The sequence below is a fragment of the Cyprinodon variegatus genome, unplaced genomic scaffold (genome assembly GCF_000732505.1).
Source record: "Cyprinodon variegatus isolate N-32 unplaced genomic scaffold, C_variegatus-1.0 Scaffold15, whole genome shotgun sequence".
In the NCBI taxonomy this organism is placed as follows: Eukaryota; Metazoa; Chordata; class Actinopteri; order Cyprinodontiformes; family Cyprinodontidae; genus Cyprinodon; species Cyprinodon variegatus.
In genome coordinates, this window is record NW_015150468.1 from 1,863,597 (window position 1) to 1,875,917 (window position 12,321).

At 38.1% G+C, this 12,321-nt stretch overlaps 1 protein-coding gene across 1 annotated transcript in view; it reads right to left on the minus strand.

Moving 5' to 3' along the window:
- The window catches only part of cdh16 (cadherin 16), a 34,335-nt gene that overhangs the window by 6,440 nt on the left and 15,574 nt on the right, over window positions 1-12,321 (minus strand). Inside the window, exons 9-11 of the mRNA XM_015384494.1 lie at window positions 10,672-10,884; window positions 10,217-10,293; window positions 2,436-2,627 (exon numbers count right to left, since the gene is read on the minus strand). Coding sequence (XP_015239980.1) covers window positions 2,436-2,627; window positions 10,217-10,293; window positions 10,672-10,884 — 482 coding nt within the window. The remainder of the gene's footprint in view (window positions 1-2,435; window positions 2,628-10,216; window positions 10,294-10,671; window positions 10,885-12,321) is intronic.

A 12,321-nucleotide genomic window follows, 5' to 3' on the forward strand; every position in this document is an offset into this window, starting at 1 on the left:
TCTTCTGAAGCTCATACAATTGCTGGATTCTCTTAATTTTTTATGTATGTTCTTGCCAAGTGGTTCCTTGTTTTGGTTTCTAAGTTCCCTGCTGGTTCAGTCTGGTTTTATGCTTCCCTTGCCACCAACTTCATCATTAAAACTACATGAAACCATCTCTGCTTCTGTCATTTGGCTCCTCTAAAAAAACCTGCCAAATCTGACAAAATCTTGTTCTTGTATCAATCTTGGCTGGCAGATCATAGCTACGGCATCCTTTTTGGAACGTCAAATTTGTGTCAAACTATCGACAACATTTAAATGCAAGCAATACAAAAAAATTAAAACTCCTCATATGTCCCTTCCAGCTCTGCTAAAAAACAGAAGAATCAGAAAACAAAAGGGAGTAAATATAGCATGATTTTTGGTGTGCTAAACACACAGAGAGAAAAGTAAAGACATGGGACCTTGATGTGCTGCTTTATAAGATATTTCAAACCACTACATGTTGTCAGACTGATTCTGTTTGACTGATTTCTTTATTATACCAAGTAATTTTACATCGCCTTCTGAAGTTATCGTTTTCTAACCCTAAAATGTGTTTGAGAAACCAAAGTATTTAAGTGTTAGGACAAAAGACTTTGTTCTTGTTCGCATTTTGTTTGCAGTTTATCTTTTTTAAATATCAATTACTTCATCCATCGTCTATATCCGATCTGCATCACCAGAAAGCTGGTGTGTATCTACTGCTATTATCTAATAAGAGGCGGTGTATATACTCAACATGTTTACCCACACATCCATTCAAATCATTTAATTTAGAGAGACCAATTAAGCTAACACTCATGCCTATGCACTGTTGGAGTAAGCCAAAGTACCAAGACAGAACAAGTGCTCTCACAAAAGGTTTTAACTCAACAGCAGATCTTATACGAGAATATGAACCCAGGACCCAGTCTTTACTGTTTTTGGGGGGATATGGTGTCACTGGTTTTTATCAAGTAAAATCCAAAATCAAATTAAATGTAGACCACATTTTATCTCAAACATAAAGGGATATTGGTTCAATCTGTGCACTTAGAAATGTATAGCAGAACTCTAAATTACAAGCATTGCTTTTGTTCAATGGTTGTCTAAAATAGATTATCATAAATTCATGGTTTTCCTATTAGGCAGGGAGAAATGTCAATGATATCTATTCATCTTAGCACCTGTTGTTCCATCCCCAAGTTTCTGGTATTTGGGAAAAAACAAATGTCAACAACAAAAGGATTACAAAAGTATGGAAGTAGTTGACAGCTGTTAAAAAGAAAGGATCCATGCTGATATTCTGACAGTTTTGGCATAGCCATGGTAACCACCAGTTACAGGGAGGGCTTGAACATAGAGGGAGACTGTTTCATTTTGTAACAGTGGAGTAATTTTTGCAGTTTCTTTTGCCAAACATCAAAGTTACAGGTCTACCCACCTACTGGCAGTATTATCTTAAATCGAAGAATGAATACCATATACAGTCTAATAAAATTATGCTTTCTTCAGTTTGCTTCATGTTGATGGATAGCTGTCGTATTGTGTGCAGTGATAGAGTCAAATGACCACTATTCTATGCAGACATGCTGACCTCACACTATAACTTTGTATTGTAATCCTCTTGAGCTTCTCTTGAAAGTCTGTAAGATTTAACTGAAACCACATTAAGTTAAATAAACAACTGTAACCCTTGAAGTGACATGCATTATTAAAGGGATATCTAACAAGGTCACAGTGAGCTTTAAACACAAGCATTATAAAAGATAACGAGTGACATCATCCCTGCAAAAAGAACATGTCTCCTCTGCTCATCTCCAATAGTACATCAAGCTCCATTTTTAGTTTTTTAAAGTCTGCTTCATCTCAGGCGTGCACGCGTGACACACAGTTAAATCAAATTTAAACTGTCTCCAGCAGCAAGGTTGAAAATAATAGGCTCCTTCATGACCCACTTACAGAAAGCAAACCATTAGAGCAAACACACAAACACACGCAGACATGCACTCATTCTGGCAAGTGTGTCTAAAATGCCCTGCAGGATTATGGGAGTCAGGCGAAAGGGTGATGCACCCTGAGGATAGCAGAGATTATTGACTAAAGCATTCCATTAACATTGGTACAGCCTTTTTTTTTGGTACCGGATTTATAAGGGCTACTCTATTGTTTATTGTATTCTTACAGCTTTCTTGGAATATCTCAAATGGACTTCTTTGATTTTGATTTTCAACCAAGATCCTTTTATTTTACTGGTATTGTTACCCTGGTGTCTCTTATTAGTTCTTAGTGTGCTGCTCATGTAAGCCACCATGAAAAACTTGTCCTTGACATAATCTTTATGCATTTGTAGCCTTTGTTTAAATAGAATAATGCAAAGCTATTATAATATAGATACATTGTGAGTCTGCAGGACAAACAAGACTGTTCACCTTTGAGAGAACGAGTGAAACTTCATTGGTCTGCCTGTCTGTCACCAGTGTAAAGACATCCTCCTCATTACCAGACTCTAAATGGTAGTCCACCTGCCAGCTGTCCCCACCTCGAACATCCGCATCCCTTGCCAACACAGCTGTAACTGTGGTTCCCACAAGAGCATCCTCTGGAATGTGAAATGGCCCATACTAGGGAGAAAGGGGAAAAAGGTTGTTAATAAATACTGATTGAAATGCCCTATGTTTTTCCTTGTAGAAGACCAATATATGATACAAAGAAAATAAATAATGGTAGAAATTCGGAAAATTCATAGGAAAGGTGTTCTAATACCACCTTGGCAGCGGCATAAAGCGATCTATATGTTTTTTAATGGGTTATTTAAATATCTGCCAGTGTTTCAGTAAACTAAATAACCTTTGATCAGTTCAAAACCAGTTTAGATCAAGACAAGCAAAAAAATCCAAACATTTTGCCTGTTTAAACTAGTGTTGCACCAATACCATTATACCAGTATCGGGCAGGGCCCCAATACTGCACTAAAATGGTGGTATTGGTATTGGCGAGTACCAACAAATAGCGCACCGATACCATTTTGAGAGCCAAAAGTTTATTCAACTATTGTCACTGATTCCAGGTAGGCTATAAAAAGTTCTACTGGATTCACTTTGTATTAGTCTTTTTCCTGCTTCACAAAGGTAGGCAGCAGCTTGACAAAGCCATGATGGCAACTATTTTACATCCAAGTAGTATACAATTCTTCATATATACACACACACATCAATTTCAAACAGATGGTATCGGCATGGTATCGGCATCGGCTGATACTGCACAGCCAGGTATTGTGTATCAATATCGGGGCCAAAAAATGGCATCAGCGCAAACACTAGTTTATACCTTGACTGAAAATCTCTATAATCCTAAAATGGATTAACACTACTGTAGGTCAGAACAACAAAAGGACTTTTTTGTTGTGGGGAGCTTGCTTTCACAACGTAATTCTTTTCAAGAGAACAATAAATTGTAAACATAGTTATAAGTCTTACAATCAATGCTTCTCATAGACAGGCATGACTGGGGTGCAATAAAACACAGACCCAGAGAAGGAGGAAAACTACTGTGGGAATCCTGGGTGGGGCATCTGTGTTTTGTTTAGTGCTAAAATAAAAGCTGCAAAATTCTTGAGATTGGTAAGAGCAGCTCATGCAATGCAGGTTCCATGATCTTTCATTTCAAATTTTGGAATGTCATCAGAGAACAGATGTTACCTACAGCATCTTGGCAGCTCTGATGCAAAACAACAAATGGCCTATTAGGTATGATTTCAGTAATAGGTTTACTGCTATGGTTACTTGTTAAGTTCAAAGAAATGTGGGGATTTTTTAGGGGGTATTCAGACAGAAAAGCTAGTCCAGTTGTTTGGAGGTTTAAAAAAAAAGCAAAGAAAGCTCAGGACTGGAACAGGTACTGAGTGAAGTCAGATTAGATGTGGAGCATAAAAAAGTACAGTATACCAGAAACTGCATATACTTTACTTGTATATATTTGTTTACATGGCCTTTTAGTGTTTGCAAGCACAAATTGCAGGTCAGTGACTGCCCATTTTTTTGCTGTGATGAAATGTAACTGTATGTGATAATATGTTTTCCACCCTCTTGGCTTCCTGGTGCTAAATGACCTTTATTCACCAACTTCTCTGTGTTTAGACAGCTATTTAATCTGCCACTCACAGATGTCCTCCAGTGGAGCAGCCATGCCTGTGATCTGGCTGCCCCATCCGCAGCACTGCTGATCCCAATCCTGTCACCACTCTCCTCCCACCCCAAACCTCCCACCCCACCGCAGCACTGCTTTCACATTGCTATGGAAAAAGCTGCTCTCCTCAGGCGTGACCTGCTCAAGAGCATTTTCCACTTTTGTGTTAGTGCGTTGTGTGTGTGTTAGTGTGGTGGTGCTAACCATTATGGGACCAGGAGTTCATCTGTTTTAACAGCTGTAAAACAGGTACTCAGCAACGTTTACAAGACATAAATTTGAGAGGGCATTGCCATAAAAATACATTAATGACGGATTTTATATCAAATGAATGACTTTATTAAGCCTAAGCTGCTTTGTATAGAAGTGTTTATTTGTACAACTTGCCTTTACGGTTACAGACTTTCTTAGCAGTAAATCTCATAGCATTGTGGAGCCGTTTATTTCTCCTTAATATGACCCCAATTTGTAATGAAAGTGAATGTATGTATTGAGCAGTAGAGTTTAGTTGGACGGTAATGATGAAAACCTTTTTAAACCTTCTCTGCAAGATCCCAACGGATTTTTGGTGGAGACAGTGTAATGATGCTTCATTTTGAAAACAAGGCCAATCATCATTCAGCACAATCTCAATACAAAAAAATATGATAAGATTCAGAATCCATGTTTTGAGGAAAAACTTTAACCTTGATGATTTAAATTATTGTACCCACAGAACAAGGTTTATTAGAAACCATCTGAGCAATCTGGGAGAGGGTAAATTGTAACAGCTTAAAACCAACCCTACTGAAATCATGTAGGGGATGATGTGAAAGTGACCAACATGGTCACATTAGCTGTTTTTTGTGACAAATACTGAATGAGGAATTCAGTTCTTTCCCAAAGTAGTGGGCGTCCATCACTGGGTAGCAGGAGCCAGGCTGTTGTGGCTTAATAAAGTTCCTAATCTCTGTACACAACCCCCTGTTGGTCAAGGAAATATATCAATAAATTACCAATATGTCCTTAAAACCTTAGTTGTCCAACAATCAAATGTAACAGAACATTAGTCCATGGAGTTGTTTAGAATTGGCATAGAACATTTTTCACCTCTGTAACTTAACCCACAGCTGTTTTCATATAAACATGGAACCACTTAAAGGAATGTAAAAGGATTTTCCACTGAAGAAAGATTTGTGGTCAAGAATCAATAGTAAAAACGAAGAGGCAAATCAACCACATAATAATTTCAGCTAATTCCTGATGTGGGAAAATTCGATCTCATTTAGTTTTTGGCTTGATTTAAACAGGTCTTGTTTTCAAACGAACTGATGGTGAACAGAAAATAAATAAATCAAACTATGTCATCTATAATCCAGTTTTGAGGTCAATTTGAGCTGGAATCATGTTTAGAAATCATTTAAGCCTCTCTTCACTTATCAGGGTTGAGGCACTATGTTTCCTTCTACTCTGGACATTATGCTTGACATCTATAGTAGATATTTGCCGGTGAACATTATCCAGATTGGAAGGAAGTCAGGATGGCCAAGCCGTCCAAGGTACTGTTTTAAGGTTGCAGTCTCCAATAGAGGTGTCGGTTCGCATACCACTTCTGACAATGTGTTTTTAGGGGAGTAATAGCCTAGAGTGAATTAATTAATCATACAGATCGAAATGGATTAAAAAATGTATTGTTGATGCAGTTATTTTGATTTTTTTTATACATACTAAAGTTCTAAGTGGGAACCTTTGTATTCCCTGTAATTCGGACGCATAAGCAGTATCACATGTGCTAGTCCACTTAGGGCATTCATGCTCAAAAAGCATCTCAGTGAAATGGAAGGTACACTGTAACTATGGTTCTGTGAACTCCGGGATGACTGCCAGTCACACCAGTTACTAGGAACTTCCCGAGACCTTAAATAGACACAACGGTCAGGTGAACTACATCACGCACATAACTGTTTAAATTAGAACCTAACTTTGGGCAAGCTTGATGCACAGACATATATATCCGTGGGGTTCACAGTCACTGGCAGCGAGGAGAAAATGAAACAGGACTCATGTTGGTAGAATACAATTTGCTCATGTTAATGTCAGTGTACCCAGTTGCATCCAGCACACATCAGCCCAGCTGACAAGCTTTAGAGCCCACAAACACCTTATCTGAAACACTAAATTTCCTTTTTGCTAAAGAGGTTGCAACATGGATTGATTTTCTTAGTGTGGCAAGGTACACAACAGGTACACAACAGGTAAACAATGGGTAGGATGCCATTTCTAGAGTCCTGGGCAAAAGTCATGTGTGCTGACCAGTCACCAAAGAGGTATATTCTCATCATTACTCAGACGCATAGTGACAGGACCCCACTGTCCCATTATTAAGTGGCTCAAGGAAAAATGTAGCCTCAGTGGCATAAATGTTTCAAATGCACTAAATGTTGCATTTTCAATAGCAAAATCTTTTCTGATTAAAATGTAGTCAATTGAAAGTAATTAATTACGGACCATGTAATTACCTCCATTAAAAAATCAACTGAATCCCACTACTAAAATTTTTTGTTTTGTTTTACACTTGTGTAAACAAAATGAAAAATAAAATCTGTCTAAGTCTAAGTGTACTACTAAGTAGATATAATTTAATATGCATTTTATTTAAAGGGGTCATAGAATGATTATATAGGGTATTTGGTGCTGGTCCTTAAGGTCTCTGAATAGGGTGTGTAACACTGGTTGGGCTGAAAGTAGCATATTTGCTGTTCTATGAGCCCTAAGGCAAGCCTGAATCCCTAGAATGAAACGACAGGTTTTCTTCCTTTAATGGCATGATTATGAATATTTAGATGAGCTGATTGGTTGGTTTACAATAAGCGAAGCTGCTGAGCAAAGACGCATCATAGCAACAAGCACTCACTCACTGAAACATTGAAAGTGTTGATATGGTAGGGCGACCAGACGTCCTCTTTTTCCCGGACATGTCCTACTTTTCATACCTAAAAAATTTTGGGGGGAATTTCAAAATCTTCCGGGATATAGGTCGACTACAGTGCAGCACGTTGTTGAATCCCACTGGCACTCAAACCGAGCCGTCAGCTCAAACTTTGCAGGGATCTTCTGATAGACAAAAATAATCTATGCCTGTCGAGTCTTCGGATGCATAGGAAGACTGTGAATAATTTCCCCTTTTCCATGCAGCCTTGAACACTGCCTTTATGCCCGTGGTTCTGGCTTATTTTCAATAGAGAAACTGCCTGCTTTGTAATTCTGTAGAAATAAACCCAACTGTAGCCTAAACAGCTAAACTAGTGTCTTATACCTTCGCAACCTCTATTCATGTTCTTGGGCCAGTGAACCAGTGGGCTGGTCTGTATGTAGATTCCGGGGCGTGACAAAAGTACAGGCCAGAACCAAATAAGGAACCACATCTGAGTTTATGTCAACGCGGTACTTCGTTTGAATTCGCCCGTTTTGTGGTGGAAATTTGGAATTGTGAGATTTGCATAGAAAGGAGGCGTCGATGGGGTTTAAACTTCTCTGTACGTCCATTTCACCCACTGAACTAGCGTTATTAATCTATGACAAGGTAAACTCGGTTTTGCATTCTATGACCCTTTTAAAGTACATGATGTCATCTGGGTTATTTTTGTTTCCAAAAAGCTAAAACAGCAATGCACAAAAATAATCTGCAGTACAACGACCAAATCAAAAAACTTAGATAAAAAAAAAAAAAAATAATGACATAAAATATCACATTTTAACATAATGTCCTTCAAAATTAGTAATAAATAAATAAAATTAAAGAAATCAATTTAAAGTCAAATGACTATTTCTTAAAACCATGTAAATCTATGTGACTATATGCAAACCCTCAATATATAAATATAATGAAACGACACTTATCTACACATTTGACGTTTTCCTGTTACTCTGATCTTCCTCGGTTTTCCAGTCTCTCTTTTAAACCCATGCTTCCTAACTTTTGTGTACCTTTATTCAAAATGTCTCTGTAAAAATCTAATGGCCAATGTTTTTGCTTATATTAATCACTGTCCTACTCAGTCTTCCTTGTGCTGCTCATGATCAAATAGTTACTTCTAAGTTGGAGTTTGGAAAAGCACTACCCTGCAAATGTAACTGTACCAGGGAGAGTTAAGGCTTTCTGAAGAGCCATCCAAATATTTGGGAATATTTCACTTATTTTAAGAGAGGGAAGTAAACAGTTCAAATAGGATCATCTGTGAATTGGGAAATTCTGGAAGGTTTTCCATCTCTGTAGCAGGTGCACTCTGGCTGTTCTCCAAAGAAAGGTTTGTCTCAGAGAAAACTACGCTGCTCATTCCTTATCTTTGCATCAAGCTAGCCCGAAAGATCAGTAACATTTTTCAGTTTTTTTACATATATAAATAAAGGTTTTTATTTGATCAAATATGTTATATCAACAAATCATTAAATTGTGGGGCGTTGTTACTATAGTCATAGAGAAAATATGATAAATATAATAAATACATGTATACTGTTTACTTGCTCTTGGGGGCCTCCTAGTCGCCCGATGTTCTCAAGCAGTTGTCTAGTCTTTGGCCGAGCCTTCACTCACTGATCAGTTTTTCTCACACCTCCTTATTCCCAATCACTTCCACACTTCTTTTAGTTTCTGTGTCTTCCTTCTGTTCATGGAAGGTTATTCTCTGTTCCCCTGTCTCCTTCCTGGACCTGGATCATTGATAAAGCTTCAGTTGATGTTCTTTTCACACTGTGTGTCTTTCTTTCTCATAAAAAGGGCAATTCTGTTTGTTTATTTTCTGTGTTCTCTTTGTACAATCGATCTTCACAGCCATTTAATGCAGATAATGGCTTACACTGTTTCTGGTTGTGAAGCAGGATTTAATCTGCTGAAAGGGAGTCTCTTCTTTCCAGTGTCACCACTTTCTTGCTCAGGATGAGTGATAGCTGCAAAGTTATTGATACGAAGCAATCGATTGCAAATCCCTAGACCAGGCATGTCCAAAGTCAGTCTTTGAGGACCGCTGTCCTAGAGGTTTTCAATGTTTCCAGCTTCATTACAGCTAATTCTGCTGACTGCAGTTTAGCAAAGGCCTGTTAATCAGCTATCAATGTAAATCAGCTGTGCTGAAGCAGGAAAACCTCTAAAACCTGCAGGGTAACAGCCCTCAAAGACTGACTTAAGACATGCCTGTCCTAGACAGCATAATATTGGGTTTCTAAAATATTGAATGGGAATGTATGGTCAATGATTTGGCTAATTTAGATTAAATTTATAGAAATTCATACTTTGAATCAAAGGACTTCTAACTGCCTCTAATTTGGACCTGATAGTCTTGTAAATTGCCACAATATATTTTTTGAAAACCTTTAAAATGTTATTTTCTAAATGCAAATGTATTAAATTGCAAAATTTCCAGTCAGTGCACATTCATTGCTTCAAACAAAAAATGTCTTCATAGCTCTCTGACATCGAACCACTCCCCAATTATCACAGTGTGACTGCTCTCCCACATAATTCTCGCCTGAAAAGCATGGCTTTTCAGGCTTTTACTCTATTACTGTGGCCCATTTGAGGGCAAATAAATATATTTTCTATAGCAGACAAATTTTGTTTCTCAGCAGCAAAAGGAACAAAAAAGAGAGAAGCTATTGCTGAGTGTTGGACTTAAATGCTTGGAATTAATATTTTAATAAATGTACTGAATCTAATTTAATAAGAGAATTAGCTAAAAAAAAAAAGTACCAGTGGAATCACATCTGAGGAGAAATATTGATCAGAAAAAACTCAGAAAACATTGTGTACTTAGAGAAAAAAGAGCTACAGACCTAGCAACCACCTCTTGCTCTCTGCCAAGAAAATGAGATCTGTGACAGTCAAAGTGCTTTCTCAGTCTACGGCTCTGCAGCCACTTAGTCATGCCAATGTTTTCCCTGCCATTTCATCAGGATTTTGTTTATGAAGCCTTCACAAGCTGCAGTACAGAAAAGGAGTATGTCTTAAGTTTTGTGTACATATGTGTGTGTTCAGTTTGTACAGCCATACCTCATGCTGGGAGAAGACTGGTGGGTTGTTGTTTTCATCTTGAACCGTCACAACCACGGTGCAGGAACTGTTTAGACCTGCCAGGGACATGATCACAGCTTCCGTTAGTGACTCAGGGTCAGCCATTCACACAAATAAAACATGCAGAAAGAACATCTAGTACCTTCCATCACACCCTGAGTCCCTGAGTCAAGGAGATCACATCATCAGTTACCCCAGAGGGTACATCTATACATTCATTTACCCAAATGTGTCAACCGAGCCGCTAAGGCTGTTAAATTAAAATATTCTGAATGTGAAATATATACTCTCTCTATGAACTGACCATCTGGAAATCTCTGTTTTTATCTTCCTTTTGTTCATGTTCCTTCATAGACATAGATGTAACTCTGTTGCTTTTATGTATGGAATAAAATTATCTGACCAGAGCTAAAGGAAGGCTGGTTAGCATTCACCTTTTGCATCCTCAGCAGTGATGGTTAGGGTGTATTGAGGTGCTGTGCCCTCCATACTGTCTGCCTGGACTGAAATGACACCCGAGTCCCGGTCCACTCTGAAAAGGGCACGAGGACTCTCTGGAATTTGCCCGACCAAACGGTAGAAGATCCGAACGTTGTCTGTTTTAGGATCATCATTGTCGGCTGCCTGAACTGTAAGGATGTCTGTTCCTGGGGAAATAAATGAGGAAAGAACAATGAATGTGCATCCTGATGCACCAGGAATTTCTTGGAGGAATTTCTAAGGAGTCCTGCGACAGACTGGCGACCTGTCCAGGGTTTACCCTGCCTCTCCCACATATACTGCCAGAGGCACTCGCCCCATTGCGACCCTGACAAGGACTAAGTGGGGGAAGATGAGTGGATGAATTTCTAAGGAATTTTAGACAGCTTCCAAACTTCTAATAATCTTAATATTTTCCAAGTAATCCAATGGAAAACCTAAAAATGAATAATCTTAGCCTGGAAACGTTTCACTGTCTGCACTATGGTGCACACTTCAGTAGATAAATGGAACATGGGTATAATAATAACCTCCTCATTTATAACTCACTCAGTGATTCTGTTTAGATCAACAGATTGTGCCATCTAATTCATTTCCCAGAATCAATTTGTTTTAAAGGCATAAAAAAAGCTTTTATGCCCTTAGCACATATGTCCCAACACATTCAGGGTGCTTTTTTATGATCCTGGAGAAGAGTGTGGGTGCTTTCCCAGCATCTTGGCAAAACTCCCACAACCCTTTCACAAAAGCTACCTGGCACCCTCTGTGCTTTTAACACAGTAACAGCACTTCATCCACTGCTGCTGAATATTCCAAATAAAGATAAAAACTGGCAGTTAGTTATTTTCATTCATCATGTTTTTTAAGTCTTTAACTTATCATTAACAAAGACTAACTCTACCGTGATCCAAGAAAGCTGAAATATTTCAAATGCAAAGATAATTTTGTAAGACTTAAATGATCTATTTGCAGGAGTTTAAAAACAACAAAAAAAGTTTTTTTTTTTTTTACATCAATTTATACTTCCAACTGGTTTTGGACATTTTGGTTGATCCTGTTTTAAAATCTCAGCAGGGGCCTTTCTGTATGGTGTTTGCATGACTCTACTTTCTAAGGTTTTCTACGACTATCCAATAATATCTTTGTGAGATGAAGAGATGCTAAAATGTCCTTTAGAGTTAGCAGATATGTGACTCGATAATTTGTCTCAACTGTTAGCATGTAGGCCATGTGATGGACTGGCCGCCTCCTAAAGTTACTTCCAAGTAAACTAAAATCAACTTTGTCCTCTCACCACACATATTTTGCTCATACTGTCCATCACAATTAGCATAAGTGACAAAAGTAATGAATTCTTGAATTCTGATTTGAAGTTTGTCAGTGTTTGTCAGTTATTGTATATGCCACATCCACTTTCCAAAAGTAATCTGACCTTCAAATTAGACTGACACCTCAGTCTCACATTGGACTTAATGCTGGTCAAGTGTTATTTATCATTGAAAAGTAAAAGTCAGGAACAGTGGTAGTGCTTAAAGGCTCATCTGTTGTACACCCTGTTTTTATAACCTGTTGTTAAATTTGTTATATTATGTTGGTTATGTGAC